General features: G+C 46.7%; 1 protein-coding gene across 4 annotated transcripts in view; it reads right to left on the minus strand.

Moving 5' to 3' along the window:
• The window catches only part of AZIN1 (antizyme inhibitor 1), a 49,429-nt gene that overhangs the window by 17,652 nt on the left and 12,059 nt on the right, over positions 1-19,718 (minus strand). For 2 of the 4 annotated variants that reach the window (XM_025209926.1, NM_001291725.1), the window contains 3 exons: positions 4,355-4,552; positions 1,791-1,964; positions 1,322-1,494 (listed from right to left, as the gene is read on the minus strand). In XM_025209926.1, coding sequence (XP_025065711.1) covers positions 1,322-1,494; positions 1,791-1,964; positions 4,355-4,456 — 449 coding nt within the window. In that variant the 5' untranslated portion in view covers positions 4,457-4,552. Of the gene's footprint in view, positions 1-1,321; positions 1,495-1,790; positions 1,965-2,720; positions 2,844-4,354; positions 4,553-19,718 lie in introns of those variants that run through there. The other 2 variants (XM_025209927.1, XM_025209928.1) reach the window with 2 other exon arrangements.

A 19,718-nucleotide genomic window follows, 5' to 3' on the forward strand; every position in this document is an offset into this window, starting at 1 on the left:
TGCGATGCGGCGGCTAGTAAAGCGACCAAAACGCTGACTTGCATCCATAGATGCTTCTCAAGCAAGTCCCGGGACGTCATTCTCCCCCTGTATTCGGCCTTAGTGAGGCCGCAGCTGGAGTACTGCGTCCAGTTTTGGGCTCCACAATTCAAAGAGGATGCGGAGAAGCTTGAGAGAGTCCAGAGAAGAGCCACGCGCATGATCAGAGGTCAGGGAAGCAGACCCTACGATGACAGGCTGAGAGCCCTGGGGCTCTTTAGCCTGAAAAAGCGCAGGCTCAGGGGTGATCTGATGGCCACCTACAAGTTTATCAGGGGTGACCACCAGCATCTGGGGGAACGTTTGTTCACCAGAGCGCCCCAAGGGATGACTAGGTCAAATGGTCACAAACTACTTCAAGATCGTTTCAGGCTGGACATAAGGAAGAACTTCTTTACTGTCCGAGCCCCCAAGGTCTGGAACAGCCTGCCACCGGAGGTGGTTCAAGCGCCTTCATTGAACACCTTCAAGATGAAACTGGATGCTTATCTTGCTGGGATCCTATGACCCCAGCTGACTTCCTGCCCTTTGGGCGGGGGGCTAGACTCGATGATCTTCCGAGGTCCCTTCCAGCCCTGATGTCTATGAAATCTATGAATCTATGAAATCTAGATCCAATGTGGGTAGCACTAACAATATTCCATCTAAGAGGTAAATTAAAGTATATATCTATATCTGCTTTCTATTTTGAAACCCTCTAGGTCAAAGTGGCACAAGTAGGGACTGGAAGCAAACCTTCACTGTTTTTAGTTCTCCATTGAACATGGATATGCTGTACAGTGGCATCATACAAGTGCCAGATACAGCACACAAATGTGTAGTTTTACTGGTTGAGAATTTGTCCCCCAGACTTTGGTTGAAGCCTTTAGGAGCCAGGGAAGTAAAGGAAGTCCTGAAAGAAAGAAAAGCTACTCAAGCTGCACAAAGTAAACCAGCTTGTCGACAAAGAGGTGCCAAAATGCTGACATTAAGTTACTGAAACATTAAGTGAAACTTGGGCTTCCAGTCTTCACCCAGCTCAACCTTGGAGGGGAGGGGAAGAGAATACCAAGGAGGAGTGATTTTCTCCTACTAAGCTTGGAAACCAAAACCAAGAAGAGAAAATTCTACAAAACAGCAGTAGCATCTTTAGATAAATATTGCAATAGAGACAAGGTTAGATTAAGACTAGCATGGCTACATTTTATTAAAAATACACTTTTCCTGCTTCCCAGTAAACAGGTAGCATAGCAGAAGTTAAAATTCTCACAGCAAGAAAAATACTAACATTTTCAACACTTACCTCGCATTTGGATGATTACGTGCAATCTTCTGTAGCTCAATATCATTATCGCAAGTCATGATGTTTATCCCAGCTTTCGCTGCGTACTTTATGTGAGAAGCTTGCTTGCAAGGATTTATATACATGATATTTTCAGGAGCTATGGCCAAGTCCTGTAACATTGCCATTTCAGTCTAGAAAACAAGACAGTAGCAGAGTTTTAAGAACGGCAAATGAAAATCTTGTAGTGAATGTGTAAAATTTATTCTGGAACTTGCACAAATAAGGTTTTCCTTTAGCTAATTTGTATGTTAGCCAGTTATTTCAAGGGTACAAGTACAGCTTTAAACTATATACTCTTTAATTGAGTATTACAAAGGCAAAAAGACAATATTAGCATGGTAACTAATGCCAAAAGCTGTTGTATTACCTGAAACGGATTAAACAGGGCTCAAGGAAGGTAACAGCAAGTTACAGAATTAACACTTACTTTACTGGAACACACAAATCCGGTGCCAAGAGCTGCTAGAATCTCAAGTACAGCTGGAGTAGAATTGCATCTTACAGGGTAAAATGGTTTTATTGGTGCCATCACGTTCTGCCATTCAATGTGTTTCTTCATAAGCTTTCCAAGATCACCAACAAAAAATGCTTTTTTTCCAGTCTGTAAAACAAAGGAAGTTAGAAAAGAAATAAGAATCAAACTTTTAAAAAGAGAGTTATGGACCTTCCCCTCAAAGCACAACCCCCACCCCAAAAACACGATGAAGCATGAAGTCTCATGCTTACTGCATCTGACAATCATTGCGAGTCAAGGCTACATACATCTTTTTCCCCTATTCAAGCATAGCTTTTACATATGACCTCTAGCAATTGACTTGACTTTTCTGCCAGCTTACTTAAAATGAATACCTTCTACTACAAAGATATAAAAAGTTTTTAGATAGTACCTTGCAATTCTTTGGCTGAAAGATTCTACTTAACTGCTAGGTAGTATCATCATTCTAACTATACTTCAGAACACAAAACATGTGTTTTACAAGCATACATATTTTGAAGTCTAGAACTTCCTGGAGGGGGAAAAATTAAATAAATGCTTCCATGATCAGAACATAGTTTTGTATCTTATAAAATGGGGAATTTTCCAATTGTTACTACTATTATTTCAAAACCAGCAGCTCATGTGACATTTTAATGAAACAATTTGTTTATTTTATTTTATTTTTTTTAACTGGCAGATTCAAACACATTAAAGTTCTATCCCATGTCAGAGGCATGGAAATCCTATTAAAATACATACAGAAACCTATATTAAGAGCATTAATATTGTAAAGTCAAGTACTGGAAAGTTAGGGAAATGCCAGGTCACCAATGCAACTTCACATTAGGTCCCCTTATCCATCAGTTAATATAGTCTTACTCAACATCACATAGGATGTCTGGTCTCAGTCCAATGTCTTAACCACAGGAGATCATCCTCTGTTCTTCATTTACTGTCCCTCCTGTGCAATCAATGAGGCAGGGGTCCCATAAAACTAGCAGCCTGTGATCACATAAGGAGTATCATAACATGCATTTGAATTTAGATTTCCCAGGCAACATCAATTTTAACATTTGACTTCCGACTTTGCAAGTGCATATGCACAAGGATACTAAAAAATATCAATTTCCTTTGAGGAAAGGGAAGAATGAAAGAACCAATACAAGTTCTGGAAGCATACTGTCCCCCTATACCAGCAAGACTGGGATCTAGGAGGAGTTTCATACCCACAGCACAGGTTTACCTGTTTGATAGAAAGAGGACCAGGAATCAGGATTTGGTGAGTTCTCCACACAATTCAGAAGGTTATATGGTCTAGTAATTGACAGTATAGCCACATACACACATCTGGCAACATAGGCGGTGGAATGCTGGGGCTAACGGGACTTATTCCCCTCCCCAAACTGGGCCGGCAATAGTGGCTCCAACACCACTGCAGCCCCGCACCCACAGCCCCTGCCGCACACTCCTCTGATGCCACGCACACAACACCAGTGTGCACCAACCCTGGAACCGCCCTGTGGGAGGGAGGGGTAGGCAGGCATGCTCCACACTACCCAGCCCCCGCCCCAAACTACTTTCTAGTGCCACTTATGTATGGCAAGTTCATTCTGAAAAGCAGTGTAATTAAGTGGAGAACTCCTAGGTATGGCGTTCAGAACAGATCTCATCTCTAATATCTCGGGGGGGGGGAGACAGTGCAGCCTGACTCTCCATTACTGCATCTGTAAAATGAGGAGCATACTTGCCTGCCTATAAAGATGAAGCTGCAGGGAATAACCTTGCTCAGTAAAGGCTATGGTGTGCACAGAATTTCATAGCTTTTCTGTGAAAAAACCTAGGATAGACTTACCACCTCCCAGCCCAGCAACACCTTGCCCAAGGAAAGGGTGTTTGTAGGAGATACAGTAACATCAACCTGTTCACTATTCATTTGCCATGTAGGAGGATCAGTGGCAGCTAGAGCACACACAAGGCACTTGGTACACAAGGAGGCAAACTCTGTACACATGCATGTGCACATAGTTCATTAGGATAGCAGTTATTTCTTGTTCCCCCCAATCTCTTGTTTGCAATATTTCATGTCCATGTCCCAAATTCTACACAGGCTACAGCTCTTCAATGAATCAGCTGGAAAAATTTTAGATGTCAGAAAGATGATTTCACCTCTAGCCTCATACAACTGGATGTGACTGAACAGTGGAGGGGTATGTGGCTTTGGGTTTTTTTTTCTTTGTTTTAGTTTCCGTACACCAAGTTTTCCCCAAAATATTTCAACTTGAAGCAAAGGACTAACAGAACTTCAGTTCAAAGGGCTAACACAACCAGATACAAGTTTATATGGAAAAATGTATACAGCCTTATCTGAAGGGGTCAATGCCGTGGCACCCATAACATAACTGTTAGTCAGACTTCAATTACCACTACAGATTAAAAATTAAATGCCGGTAACTTAAACAAGAACAGTGTTATGTTAAAATAAACTAGACTTGTTTTGGGAATCAAGTACTTACATGAGTTTGCTCAAAAATATAGTTGTCAATAACATCTGCAGGAGTTATTCCTTCATCCAGTAGGCCAATGGAGTAGTTTGCATCCTCAGGAAGTCCTTTCATCTCAGCCGTATTCCGCAAAGCCGACAGTCATAAACCAAGAAACACAAGGGATGGGCTGCCAAGCCTTATATCCGGGTCCTTAAATTATGCAACAAACTATGCAACAGAAAAATGGTTACAATGATTTAAACTTTACATATCACCCAATGCAATTTCTGCTTAGTCAGAGGGGCTTTCTAGGCTTGCTGCAGTGCATGTGAACCACTACCTGCTAAATAAAACCTTCTACTCAACAGCGATTTTACCGGTGAAAAGCAGTTAAGAAGTGTGAACTTCCATACTCTGCCTGGGGGGATGGGACAAGATGAGACCTTTTTTGGGAGGCATGCTACAAATTAAACCCTCCAAGTACCTCTCCAATCCCCTTCCTCTACCCAATCTGCTGCTCTTTCTGCTCCCTACCCAATTTGCCACTGTGCTGCCTGTCCCACTCCCTGATCTGCCATGAGCCAGTTGCAGCATGCATGTCATTAGTAGACCACCCCTGTTGTATACAACAATACAAATGCCTACTTTAAAACTGTTAAGTTTTGCCAAAGTTAAACACAAAGATTTAATGCAGTCACTGATGAAAGAGACCTGCAAAAATTCTTTAAACAATTTAAAGCCAAAGTTTAAAATGTTGCTGTCCTGTTGAATCAAAAAAACTGCACTGCTGTTGGTCGTTTCTAACCAAAGTGCATCATACCCATTTCTCACAGTGACAACTCTGCCCACGGTCCAAAGAGAACTAAAAATAATTTATTAAATGTGTTAAGTCCTGATCTTACAATGAGGGGGAGAGAGAAAACCAAGTATATAAACAATGAGCAAATGACTAAGTGACCACATAATCCAGTAAGCAACTAAGTCTACCACAGATTAACATAGTGACGTACAGTTTAAAACAAGTTCTGTTACAACCCTTTAGATTTGTGACTGGCCAGGTTTCAGTTTCCTCACCATTATGTTAGTGGTGACCCCCATGTAAAAACTTTTAAAAGCTGGCTGGCTAGCATCTTATCTGAATGTTCTGATGCATAAACCTCACCCAGAGACTTCTGAGAACAACTGTTAGGAAAGGAGCTGAGCACTTAGAGACCTACTTATAAAAGGAAAATCTTTAAAAGTGTTAATTCATGGAGACAGTCGCATGAAAGATAGGGTCACCACTGAAAAAGCCCACAAGGGGGCAAGTCAGAATCTTGAAGCTTGGATGCCTAAAAGATGCTAAAACGTTATACTTCGGCACCTGAACTCTAGGCTCCCAATTCAAGCAAATTGGTCACATTCTTCTAAAAAGGCAAACTTGCTGCCTTAACTTGTGACTTGATAGTTTTGTAACCTAGTAGTCCAGAAAGATATCATGAATAAAGATTCTTCATGTTGATAATCATACTGCACCAAAGGGTTACAGAAATGCTGTACAATCTTGCCATTAAGAACCACATACAATGGAGATTAAGATAAAACTTCACCTCAATTCTAGAGGCTGACATGGACACATGCAAAACACAACTGGCAAACACTTCAGCCTTCCTTTAAGGAATCCAAATTAATAATATTAAAATTAACAACAATTAAACAACAATTTACTGTCTTAACTGAAGACATTTTTGCTTTCTACTGGAAAAAAAAAAAGCCTGGGTTCCCATAAGCTGAGATGACTTTCTGCTTCAGGCTATTACAAAACTGCTTTTCTTTATCCTCCTCTTCCCACTCCCCAAAAATGCTCAAAATTTGAAACTTAATAATACTAACTAAATGTCTGTTAAGTAGTTACAAAAAAAATATGTAAGATAACCAAGATGCTACTTTCTTCTCAGCATATTAACCTGTTATGTGAAAACATGCCTCAGTTTTATGCCTTCTATTTAGACCCATTCTGAAGAAGTTACATTAAAAAGTGGCCATAAACTGGTGTATTCTTATCCAGCAAATCACCCCTCCCCCCCATGTAAAATAAGTCATAGGTCTATGTCTGAGGTCAGCCTATACTTCTGTGAGCAATGCAGGGCCAAAACTATGGAGAAGCAAGGTTCACCTTCTAACTAGCACTAATCAAATAAAAGTCTAGTTGCAGAATTTTCACCACTGGTAATGCAAGCCACATGGGGGAGGGGGTGGAGTGCAAAGTGCAAGAGCATTTCATTATCAGATCCCAGATTAGGTTCGTATATTTAATTATGAGAAATGCATTTTAAAAATTGTGAACTGAGCAAGTCCGATTTGGAACCAATGACACAAATATGACCCCTACAATCCTGTTTACAGAGCTATTCTGTGCACAATCATCACTTTAAACAAACACTCCTGCAATACGTTTGATTTGACAGTCAGCCAATCTTTTACATAAGGGCACTGGAATATTTGTGGCACAAAACTAAAGAGGCAAACAGAAGTGACTAACAAGATTGAAAGACAAGCCAGAGTTATGAGTTTATCAAAGCTCTGGAATCAAGAGATTGATGGACAAAACCAAAGAAAAGCTATAGCAATAGCAAAAGATTAGTTTTCTGCAAGTCCATTCCTAACATCTGACTTAACATGAACAAGGACTTCGCTGCCCATTGTAATATACCTAGTGTTCTGCATTTTCAGAATATTAAAAAAAAAAAAAAATCTGGGAATTTTTCAAACAACCAGGTTGAAATTGGGATGAAAGGAAGGAAAGGAAAAGACCAGTTTAAAATCAAGGGAAATAATATGTTCCTGTGGCAGTGATGGAGGGAAAAAGTAAGGCTGGGGCTAGGGAAGGGGTGGGGCTCAGCCCACTGGCCACTCCCAGGGCTGCAGCCAGGAGCAAAGAGGGGGAAACTGTCAGTGGATGTGGGGGGCGCAACTCTTATTCTTACACTCACCCTGGGAGGGCTGCAGGCCCCCAGATCTGCACTTGGGATGATAGTCCAGTGCAGCCTGGAGCACATCTAGCAGCAAGAGCTGTGCCCCCCCGCACACACTTACAGTTCCCTCCAAAGCTGGTGTCTGCTGTTCCTGGGACCACTGCAGCAGGGGCTGGGGTGAGTGGGAACAAGCAGAGCCCTGTGGGGCACAGGGCATGACGGCCCCTACTTCAGTGGCGCCGGGAGCAGACAATGCAAGCTGCCTGCAACTGCTGGGCAGTGTCGTGCCCTGAACACCCTGGGGTTCCGCTTGTCCCCACTCACCCCAGCCCCTGCTGCAGTGACCCCAAAAGCAGCTGACACCCCCTCCTGCACCATGGCACAGTGCAGGCCAGGGGCTGGCAGGAGTGGTCCATGGCCAGACCCAACCCTGATCCAGACCCTGGCACAGGCACCTCCCACCCAGCCCAGGGTAAGAGCCAGGAGCCCCAGGCCCCTGGGCAGCAGTTCCAGCCTGTACAGTGGCTGGGGGCAGCTCCTGCCGCAGGGAGCAGGGCCAGGCTCTCACCTGCCCCCCAGTGGGGCTTGCAGCTCTCAGCCCCTGGGGCAGGGCCACAGCCAGATACACCCACCCCAGGAGCAATTCCTGTGGCCCCTCCTGGGGTCAGAGCCAGGAGCCTCATGCCACCAGGTAGTGGCTCCAGCCACCTTCCCCCCCCACTAATGCCCCCCACCCTGCCTGTAACCACTACTACCCCCCTCTCCCCGCCCTCAACATCTGGCCAGAAACCTGTGCCTCAGCTAACCAACCCCCAGACATTCCCCACTCATGCCAGTTAGCAGGGACTTTACTGGCACTGGCAATACGTAGGGGGTGCATGTGCACCCCCTGAAACTGGCTGTGCACCCCCTGGAAATGCCAGCTGAAAAACCAAAAGTACACTTTCAGTTTCACCTCTGGTGATTTCGGACTTGGTGATAGGCTGCTGGGGATTGCCCTCCCAGACTCAGGAAGCAACAGTTGCCCATATTTACTGTACCTGGTAAAACTGAGTGAACTGAAAAATGGGTGTAAATCAGTAAAAACCCAATAACTTCAACAACAACAAAATCAGGCAAACCAGTAAAAACAGGAAATACAGAACATTAAAACCACCAGATACTTGCTAATCTCTGCACTTCACAGGTGATAACGACACCATCTTGTTGTTCCACTGTCAGGTTTTCACTGCATCTCTCATCTGTTGGATACCTGATAATTTATCTTTTATCTTATTTTTATTTACCTATGGAGTTTTACATAAACTGTTTGTTCCATCTGCTACTCAGCTCTGCAGTGTCTGCTTTTCTCCCAAAGGAGGATACTGTGGCACCCAGAAGCTTCTCTAAGGCTATTCAAATCATACCATTGGTTCAATACAGAGCATCACCCACAAAAAGTCTTGCCTCATGTTGTTTCCTGGATCACCACAGCTATATCACTTCAACACTACCAATTAAACTTGCTGGATGGGTTTTATTTTCAAGAAGTTCCTTTTTGTATAAGATCCTACTAAAAAACAAGTTAAGAGTGATAAAGAATTCCTTATTCAGTAGAACCAACCCATCAAAATCAAAATAAAGTGAATTAATTTTTATTCTAGCTTTAAGTTACAGCCAAAGTTTATATGAATAAAAAAAAATCTGCTTGAATAAGAGCATAATCATAGCATTTGATTTATCAATGGATGAGCAGGCTTTTTAATGAAAGGGTAAGAAGTCTGTGCTGTTTGACGACAGTAAAAAAATGTCAACATATACAATTCAATTGAAGGGCAAAAGCCCATTTTCCAGTTGGTCTACAACCGCAGTCTCCAACCTTTTTAAGCAGATCACCTTTGGCATTTAAAAGCAACCCAAGAGCTACCATGTGCTGCCACCATCCCCCGACCCAGCAGGTAAGTCTGTGGGAAGGAAAGGGGGCGAGGGGCAGATTGAGGCAAAGGAAGGAAAAATTATTCGGGGGCATGCCTCCCCAGCAGGTGCCCCACTCAACTTACCCCTGCTCCTCCTTCTGCAGCACTGGCCCTCACTGTAGGGGCCTTGATCTAGCCCAGGGGTGGGCAAAATAGGGCCTGCAGGCCAGATCTGGCCTGCAAGGCCCCTAAAAAAAGTATAGAAAATTAATATTTCTCTGCCCTTGGTTCCTGTCAAAAATGACAGGAACCAAGGGCAGTAGGACCCAGGGGAAGCCTGGTGGGCTCCAACAACAGGGAGCCCGTTCGGCCCCCAGCCGGAAGCCCCGGCCCAGGTTTCTGGGAAAAGAGATGATGTGGCCCCTCCCCGCCCCATGCCCTGTACTGCAGCTGCTTGAAACCCACATGGGGCTGCCTGTGCCTGCTCCAGACAGCCCCATGCAGGCTGCAAACACCTGCAGCATGGGGCACTGGGCATGGGGCGGGCGAGGGGCCACTTCCCACCCTGTGCTCAGCTTTTCCTGGTCTCCTTCCCTGTGCAGCGAAAAGCGGCCCCCCCCTTGCCCTCCCCATGGCCAGCACCCCGCGCTGCAGGCGCTCACGGCCCACGCAGGGCTGTCCAGAGCAGGCACAGGCAGCCCCAAGCAGGCTGCGAGCAGCTGCAGCATGAGGCACTGGGCATGGGGTGGGGAGGGGCTGCTTCCCACTCCCCCCATGCTCAACACCAGCTTGTAACCTGGTGCCACTGCCAGGCTGGCAGTGGGGGGTTACAAGCTGATGCTGAGCACAGGGAAAAGAGTGGCCCCTCACCCACCCCATGGCCAGCGCCCTGCGCTGCAGCCACCTGCAGCCTACATGAGGCTGCCTATGTCTGCTCCAGACAGCCCGGGGCGGGTGGCAAGCACCTGCAGCATGGGGCACTAGCCATGGGGAGGAAGAGGGGCCACTTTTCCCCACGCTCAGCACCAGCTTCTTCCCTGCTGGCAAGCAGGGGGTCAGGGCTGTGCACTGCACCCCGCCTCTACTGCGGGGTTGGGGGGCCAGTGGAAGCACAGTGCCCACACCAGTGTCCCTTGGCCCATGCCGGTGGGGCCCAGAGCAGGGTGGCAGGAGTGCGGAGTCCCAGCTGGCAGGGGCTCTATGGAGCCAGGCCAGCTCCCAACTCTCTGCTGGTGCAGCCCAGCCCTGCTCCACAGACCCCTGCCGACCTGTGTCCCACTCTGGGCCCCACTGGTGCTGGCCCTGGGACATTGGTCCCAAGACATTGGAACGTTGGTCCCAAGATGGTGACCAGGGGGCGGGGCAGGGCTACCCATGTGGCCCTCAACAGCCTGCCAAAACTGGGTGAGCAGCCCTCCACCCAAGATAATTCCCTGCTCCTGATCTAGCCTCTGCCCCTTCCTTCCCCCATGGACTGACTTGCTGAGCTGGGGTGCTCGCGTGCATGCACACAGGCACTCAGACCTCCACACCAGCCTTGGTTGGACTCCAAGAGGCTCCGAAATCTACCAGTGGATTGAGATCTGCTGGTTGGTGACCACTGGTCTATAACCACTATTTCCTTAACAGCTACTCCTCTTCACAGTTTAAGTGTCCAAAAAGGTTTTCCAGTGATGAAGACAGAGACAAAAGGAGAGCAAAATACAATCTTTGAACAGGTTGTGTCATAAGAAACAGGAATCATTAGGTAAAAATCACCTTTACCACTGTCAAACACTCATCCTTTGTAAACATTTGTTATACCCCGGTTTTCCATTTCGTGGCAAGATGAAGTTCTAAACCAACATTTCATCCCTTCCACCACCACCACCACCACCACAAGTACCCTGGGCTCAAAGATGTATTTTGTAAGGCAGTTAAGGCCAATCAACCATAGGTGTTACGTCTCAGCTCTGTATTCTTGGGGAACCCTGGTACAGGATGCAGTCTGTCTGACTCACAAAGGACTCACTCCCCCCCCTCCTCTACCTAAACGAAACTGATTAAGATGCAGTGAGAGACGCACCTAAGACCCTCACCAGATAAGGGTGACGAGTGAATCAACTGCCCTAGGTCTCATTTACATGAGAGATGGAAAAGAGAAAGCCTGAAGCAGAGGCTGCAGTGAATTCTGGGACCAGAGAAGCAGGAGAGCGCTACATGATGGGGAATCTGTGCTTCCAATGTTAATCAACCCATGTTCACACACACCCAGCTCAGCATTTATCAGACCAGTTCTAATCTGGATTTGCTAAGGACTTTCCCCACCCCAGACACACACACACAGCTCTAAGTTTAATAGGCATCTCGGGCCGTACATTCCCCGGTCCCACTATGGGAGGCCTATTTAAACTTGATTGACTAAAACTCGGTTGCCGGGTTAGGGAATGCTGAGGCAAGAGACCGAGTCAGAGGGGGTATGGGCAACATTTGAACAATGGTTAAGGGTTCATCACAGCATCCAGCCTGCTGGAGCCCTAATCCCAGGTGTTGTCATATCTTTCCCGAGACGACTGGTGGGAGTCCTCTCCACAAAAGGTTATGAGCACCCCAATAATTGCTTTAAGTCTGTTAAAAGACTATAGTAAGATCTGGAAAAGTCATGCTAAGCTGAGGCTTGTGCACAACAAGTAAAAATCCAAAATCCTGATGCTGCAAGCTATCTATTGTTCCTGAAGAAACCATGAGATATCCCATCAGTATATCTGCCACCCATAGGAATTTCAAGCTGGCTCCCAAGTATTTGGGTTACTCCCTAATCTTAAGTGTTTCCTGATTATCAATCAGTTTCCTGAGATGGTCCAAACCAGATAACCCCTTGTCAATAGAAAAGACAATGATTTACACTACTGAGGGTGCTTCGAAGCAGCTAAACTGAGGGTATAAAAATCTGTAAGTGTGTGTGCTGCTAGAGGGAGAAGAGGAAGAGGAAAAGGAAGGAAAAGAAGTAGAAGCAGGAGGAAAGAAGGAGAAGAAGAAAACCCCTGTGCTGACACCATCCCCTGTCGTTCTTGGGACGCTGGAAGAACAGATCATCTCTCCCTTCAAGGACTGTGCTACAGACTGTGCCTGTCAGCTTTGCAGCCTGAGTACCGTGGACTAGGTGAGATCCCAGCGTTCTCTGTCTTCTTTCTAGGCATAAACTTCTGAACCTGAACTGTATCAGTTAAGCTTGAGCTAAGTTTCCCCAAATACTTAGTGAAACCAGGGTAGTATTGTCATTGTTGGTGTTTGTTTTTCTTTTGCATGTCTATTACTACTAGTACTATTATATATTTCATATGCTTAGCAATAAATAACTTTTATAGTCAAACTGGTAGTAATTGGGTATATTTTTCCTTCTCTGCTTCTCTTTCCTCCCGTGCTCTGCAGCAACGCTTCTTTTACCTATGCTAAAGATCCCTGTGAAGCCCAAATTATTGTGGGGTCTGCTCATCAAGAGGCCAAAGATTGGGACGTGCTGAGTTTGAAACACATAAGGGGGTCAGCTTGTACAGGCTGATTGACCCAGTTTGACTCAGACGTGCCCTTATGAACTGAATGCTGGCCCATGAGGGTGTCAGCTGGACACCCAGCCGGATTCAGAGGGATTCTGTTCACCCGTGTGCTTGTGTCTGACTGCATTTTATTGTTGCTCTTATGAACTGATTCTTGGCATATGAGGGTGTCAGCCTGTCCATGCTGATCAGCCCGGCCAGGTCAGGCGTGTCACGTTAATTTGTGTGTGTTTGTGTGTATGACTGATTTGGTGACTGGAGGAACCCAGCCCATTGAGATTGAGTCCTGCAAGATAGCTCCACTGGGGGTCACGGCTTGCAGAAGGGAGAAATACAGCTCCGTATAGTAACACAAGCAGCACATTGACAGAATCACCAAGACCCTAGAAACTATCCCTAATAAATGAGCACACCCCAAAGTAATGGGCAGATTTGGTAACATAGGGTCATAGGAAAGTAGGGCTGCACAGAACCTCATGAAGACATCTAGTCCAGCTCTCTGTTCAAGGCAAGCCCATCCCTGACTAAACCATCCCAGCTTCCCAAGATATCCAAGTCTGAAGGAGGAGTCAGCAAGCTATGGCTTGCAGTCACTGGGTATGGCATGCAGATATGGGACTTTGGCAACATTTGGTACTGGGGACAAGAAATGGCTGAAGGCTCTCTCCCTGTGTCACCATGGGGACAAGCAGTACTTGCAACTGGGTTCTGCAGCTGGAAAAGCTTGCCTACTCTTGCTTTGGAGGATTCCTAGTAAATCATGTACACTTGCTGCACTACTAAGCAAGTTTGCAAGAAAAGGCTCAACTCATTTAGCATGGAGTTACACAGAATGTGACCTCTACAACTGTAGCTCCTTAAATCCAGTGCACTCTTTCTGTATTGCTGCTCCAAGAGATCAACACCCCCTAATTCATGTACACCAGCATCCTATCAACAGCCAACAAGAAGATTCTTCAGTAGGTCAGGGCCTGCTGGCCCTGCGGCACCAGTATGGGCCCTGAGTTCATGCCCGCTTGCTGCCACTCACTGCTTCTTGCTGCTGCTGCTGCTTTGCCGAGCGCTATAACGAAACTGGCTCAACGCTAAGTGAAATCAGGTATGAATTTTAAATGAGTGCTAAAGCAAAATAGCATTAAGTGAAACCACGTTAAGTGGGGGTTGCCTGTTGTAAGAACCAGACTTAAACCTAGGGAGGTCCCAATTCCTCACTGCCTCTAGACCTGCTAGGTCAATTTACCAAATGCAGGAAACAACTTCCTTACTATTAATTCAGTCCATCAGAACACTGTCCCGTTATCAGAACTCACGATTCATAGGAAATCACTCTAAACAAACAGACAGGCACACAAATTTTGCTGGTGGCAGTAATGCATAACCTTGGTATGTTTTATACCTTGACCTTAGCAAGGGTTTGGATATGGTCTCCCACAACATTCTTGCAAGCAAGCTACAGAAGTACAGGCTGGATGACTACTGGAAGGTGGATAGAAAACTAGCTGGTTCATCAGGCCCAGAGGGTAGTAGTCATTGGCTTGATGTCTAGTTGGCAACTGGTATAAAGTGGAGTGGGGTTGGTCCTGGGGCTGGTTTTGTTTAATATTTTCCATCAGTGACCTGGAAAGTGGGATAGAGTGCATCCTCAGCAAGTCTGTAGATGACACCAAGCTGCGAGAAGTAGAAGATGTGCTGGAGAGTAGGGCTAGGATTTGGAGAAACCTCAGCAAATTAGAGGGTTGGACCAAAAATCTCATGAGGTTCCATAAGGACACATGCAAAAACCCACACTTAGGATGGAACAATCCCATGCACCAGTACAGGCTGAGGACCACCTGGCTAAGCAGCAGATCTACAGAAAAGGACCTGGGGATTACAGTGGACAGTAAGCTGAATATGAGCCAGTGTGCCCCTGTTGCAAACAGAGCTAACAGCATACTGGAAGCTTTGCCAGAAGCAGCAAGAGAAGTGATTATTCACTGGTGAGACCACGTCTGGAGTAGTGTGTCCAGGTTGTGCCCCCCCCACATTACAGAAAGGACAGACAAATTGAAGGGAGTCCAGCAGAGGGCAAAAAAGTGGTTAGGGGGCTGGGGCACATGACATATGAGGACAGGCTGAGAGAACTGCTCTTCTTCAGACTAAATAAGCTAAGACAAGACTGGAGGGAGAAGGGGAGACAGGATTTAATAGCAGCCTTCAGCTACCTAAAAGGGGTTCCAAAGACGATGGAACTAAACTGTTCTCAATGGTGGCAGATGACAGAACAAGGAGCAATAGTCTCAAGTTGCAGCAAGAGAAGTTTAAGTTAGATACCAGGAAAAACTCTCCCACTAGGAGTGCAGTAAAACACTAGAAACAGGTTATCCAGGATGGTGGTGGAATCTCCATCCTTGGAGGTTTTTAAGACCTAATAAGACAAAGCCTTCACTGGAATGATCTAGTTGGGGACAGTCCTGCTTTGAGCAGGGAGTTGGACTAGATCAGCAATCCTCAACCAGTGGGTCACAACCCAAAAGTGGGTCAAGAATATATGAAAGGGTCAAATAAACAAACTTTAAAAATGGATTCTCCTTTAAAAGGAGAAAAATGTAGGAAACTGGCTTTTCCCTCACGGGCTGTCAGTTCCAGCCTGCAAAGGGTTGCTCACACCCCATGTCCTACAATCCTCCCCCCACCCCACATACCCACCCCCCCCTGCCCCACACACGGGGGGGGAACATGGAACAGGTACTGGGTTGAAACTGGCCAGTGTTTACAAATGGGTCCTGGTACAAAAAAAAAAAAGAGGATGAGAACCACTGGACTAGATGATCTAAGGTCCCTTTCAACCCTAATTTCCTATGACTGTTCTTCTGGAACCACTGCAGAACAAGTAACTAAACCTGTTAGTCCTACTTGGGATGCATTACTAATGCACCAATATTTATCCAGCTGCCAAACCTCTTCTCTTCAAATTCCTTTGGTCCTAGAAGAGATGGAAACTCCTAAGCCTTGCTAAGAGGAACTGTGCCACCTGCAATTCTATTCTGCTCTCCTTGCTCAACCAGTATCAAGCGATTCTCTCCTGGCTTATGCAGCATTCTGCTACAACAGTGCAGAAACAACCTCAACCTCAGAGGTATAACATAATAGAGTCCTTCAGATCCCCTTCTTTCTTCATCCATCCCCTACAGAGGTAGAGAAATCAAAGATGGCAAAGTATATAGAAGGTCAAAATTTCACTCGGAGCAAACTGGGGAGCTACTTGATTTTAATCTTTTCTTTTCAGTCCACAAGAATGTAAGAAAAATCACCACTCTAAAATATGAAACTAAAGCCATGTCTCAAAAGCCAACTTACCACAAGTTATAGTTTGGGAAACCTAATGTAGTAACAGCACTTTTTGCCAAGGGAATACTTAAGCTAAACACAAGTACAATCTATCACAGGGGTGGGCAAAATACAGCCTGTGGGCCACATTTGGCCCACTGAGGGATTTTGTCCAACCCACAGCAGGTCCCTCAGCCCCACAAGGCCCAGGCTCATAGGTCAGGTTAGGCAATCCCACCATCCCAAGCAGAACAGCAGGGCTGGTGTGGTGCAGTGGCCAAACCCCATTTCACAGCAGTCCCGGCAGCAGCAACAGCACCTTCTGGCTGCCACCAGATCTGGCCCATCCACCCCACACAGGCAGGGCACTCAGCTGGGATGGCATGGCAGGCTACTAGGGAGCAAGATAGGCAGGTGTAGCCAGGGAGAACCAAGCATCTTGAGGTGGCAATGGTGTGGGCCCAGCCCTGGGGCTGACCCACAATCTACTGCCCATGTGGCACTGCCACAAGTGCTGGTTCTGTGGGCAGAGACAAGCAGGGAATGGACCGCAGCCCTGGCCCTGCACTGTCACCACCCCAAGATCCTGGACCTGGCCTCTCCCACCCCACTCCCAGATATAGCTCCTCACCCCCCTGCAGCCCCATCCTGGCCCAGAGACCTCAAGTGGTGACAGCATGGGCCCCAAGGCATAGCCCCAGTTTTACAGGCAGAGACAGGCCATGAGCAGATCATAGCTCTGCCTCAGCCCCATGCTGTCACTGCCCCACAATCCTGGGGTCTCCATGGAGAGTAAATGGGGGCACAGCCAGGGTCTGCAAGCAGGCAGGGAACTGCATTCTGCCTCAGGTCCATGATCTTGGGGTACTGAGTGTGGGGCTGTATGCCCCTGCCCTGGGCCTCAACACTATCATTACCCTATGTTCCCATCCCATGATCCCAGCCTCACCAACCTGTCCAGTTATCAAACAATGCTCCCTGCCCACCCATGGGACTTGCATAAAGTTCTGGTGAACTACTGCACCAGGCAGGACGGGCAGGGTGCTGACCCAGCCTGCAACAGCTCAAGCCTCCCTATGAATTGCACGCCCCGATCTAGCTGTTGAGCGATATGAAGAGAAAGCTATGTAGACGTGCAACTGCTGCTTTTGAAGCAAGCAGCAGATCCCCAGGCTGTTCATCGATTAACATGCTGGTTTCGCAGGCTGAAAACTAAGTTATTACTGTACAGTTAGGTAAATTTACAGAGTTCTAGACACTGCAGCTAAAGGTTAATACTTTAAAAAGTAACTAAACATTTATGGCTCTGAGCATTATAAATTCCTTTGGTTTTAAGTTTCTATTACACTGCAAGCACTGTGAACGCAGCCTGAACTCTATAAAGGGTTAAATTGGTTTCATTCCTTGCCATATCAACAACAGGCTTAAATAGATTCTCACATCTTTTAACTACATTGGAATTATACAGGTGTCAGATTGGAATTTAACAATTATGCAGAGAGAAGGAATTTTTTTTTTTTTTTTTACATTAACTGCACTAGTTCTTCAAGACTAAAAAATAGAAATATGTTGTCACTAATGCTAGCAGATAGGCAAATGCACACAAGAAAAAGCTGTTGAGTAAGAAAGTACTGTAAATTCATTGTTTTGTTTTTATACAGTAAATTCATGCAAGTAGTCTGCAACATTAGCAATTATAGTAATATCCATTTCAAAATATTCTAAATAACCTAATCAAAGGAGACAGAAGCTAGTCATGCTTGGATCAATTTTTCATAGTAGAGAATCCTTTAAGATGAAGGACAAAGGCTTTAAAAAGGGCAGAAGATCAGGGTGAATAAAAATCAACATAAAAAAAACCTAGATTTATTAATTTAAATCAGATTTTTCGTATTTAATTGTATTTTTTGATATTTTGTTAAGATGCAGGGGTTTTGTCTAGAACAGGGGTACACAGGAAGGTCCCAGGAGGTATGTGGTGGCAGCACAGAGCAGCAGGGGTACTTGGGATGTGGCAGGACAGGGAGTGGGGCTGCCACTGTCATCCATCACTCTGCGTTGCTGCTATGTACCCCCACTTCTCCGTGCAACTGGCTTTGCATCCAGCCAGCCGGAAGTAGCAGGGGATGGGGGTTTGCTAACGGCCAGCCGGACGCAAAGCCAGCAGTGCAGATAAGTAGGGGTACCTGGGAAGCAGCAGCACTGGGGGCTGGGCCACTGCTGCCATCTATCACTGCCGTGCACCACTTTCCTGTGCCCAAGTATCCCTGCTTCTCCGCTCTGCCAGCTTTGCATCCAGCTGGTCGTCAGCACCCCTCCCCCCCAGCACGTGGAGGTGGCATAGGGAGTTCACACACAGCGGCCACTCCCGCCACCATCTATACAGTCAGCGCTGCCACCTCAAGTTGGGAGGGGGAGGGGGGGCGGAGAGGAGAGCAGGGTGCCAATAGCCAGCCACAAATGAAGCTGACAGTGAGGAGAAGTGGGGATACTTGGGCACAGGAAAGCAGTGTGTGGTGTCTGGTGGTGGCCTGGAGTGATGGATGGCAGTGGCAGCCCTGCCCCACCACTTTCCAGGTACCCCTGCTTCTCCACACCACCAGCTTCACATGGGGAGGCATCAGTAACACCCCCCCTCCTCCTGGCTGGCCAGACGAAGCTGGCAGTGCAGAGAAGCCGGGATACTTAGGCACAGGAAAGCAGTGCCCAGCAGCAGCACAGTGTGTATACATGGCAGTGGTGGCCTCATGCAAGCTCCCCACGCCACCAGTTTTGCATCCAGCCTTCTGTCAGGACACCACTTCTTGCTCTACGTCCAGAAGCGGTACCCACCAGAAGGGGTACTCTGCTTAAAAAAGGCTGAAAAACCCTGGTCTAAAATCCCATTAAGCATCTCTGTGATGGTTAGTTTCAGTTCTCAAACTGTGGATATATGCGTCTCTAGAGATAACATCCTTGTCAACAGCAATACATGAAAATGAGAGAACAGACCTGATTACCTACCCATCAGCCCTATTTTCACTCTACAAGTTTGCATACACACAGTCAAGCCCTTGCCTCTCTCTAAAAGTGCAAAGTCTCAAGAAGTTAAACGAAGAGAGGATTGTTGAGGGTGGAGTAGACCTGGGCAAGGAGGAAGAACCTGGAGATAAATGCCAGGAAGGAGGGGCAGTAGAAACATTTTGAGCAGAATATTCTAGAAATCTTGAGGGATAAATTGCTGAGTATAGCCTCTTCACTGATTTGAGTTCTAGTGAGGGAATGGTATGGTAGAAGGAAAAACCTACATCAGGGGTGGGCAAAATATGGCCCGCAGCCAGAACAAGCCTGCGAGGCCATTCTATCCAGCCCATGGGGCCCCTAAAAAAAATTTAGAAAATAAATATTTGTCATTTCTGACAGGAACCGAAGACACAATCAAGGGGAAGCCTGGCAGGCTTCCGCAACAGCAGGGCCCACCCAACCCCACCTCCCCCAGCCAGAAACCCCAAGAGGGGCTTCTAGCCTGGGACGATGTGGCTGCACTGTGCTGGAAACTCAGGTACGGGTGCAGAGGCAGGGAGACCAAGGAGGACCCCAGGCAGGGAAGGAGCCCAGGGAAAAGTGGCCCCTCCCCTGCCCCATGGCCAGCGCTCCCTGCTGCAGCCACTTGCAGCCCGTGCGGGGCCATCCTGAGGAGGCACAGGTGGGCCCACGTGGG

This window comes from Alligator sinensis, unplaced genomic scaffold (genome assembly GCF_000455745.1).
Source record: "Alligator sinensis unplaced genomic scaffold, ASM45574v1 scaffold1115_1, whole genome shotgun sequence".
In the NCBI taxonomy this organism is placed as follows: Eukaryota; Metazoa; Chordata; order Crocodylia; family Alligatoridae; genus Alligator; species Alligator sinensis.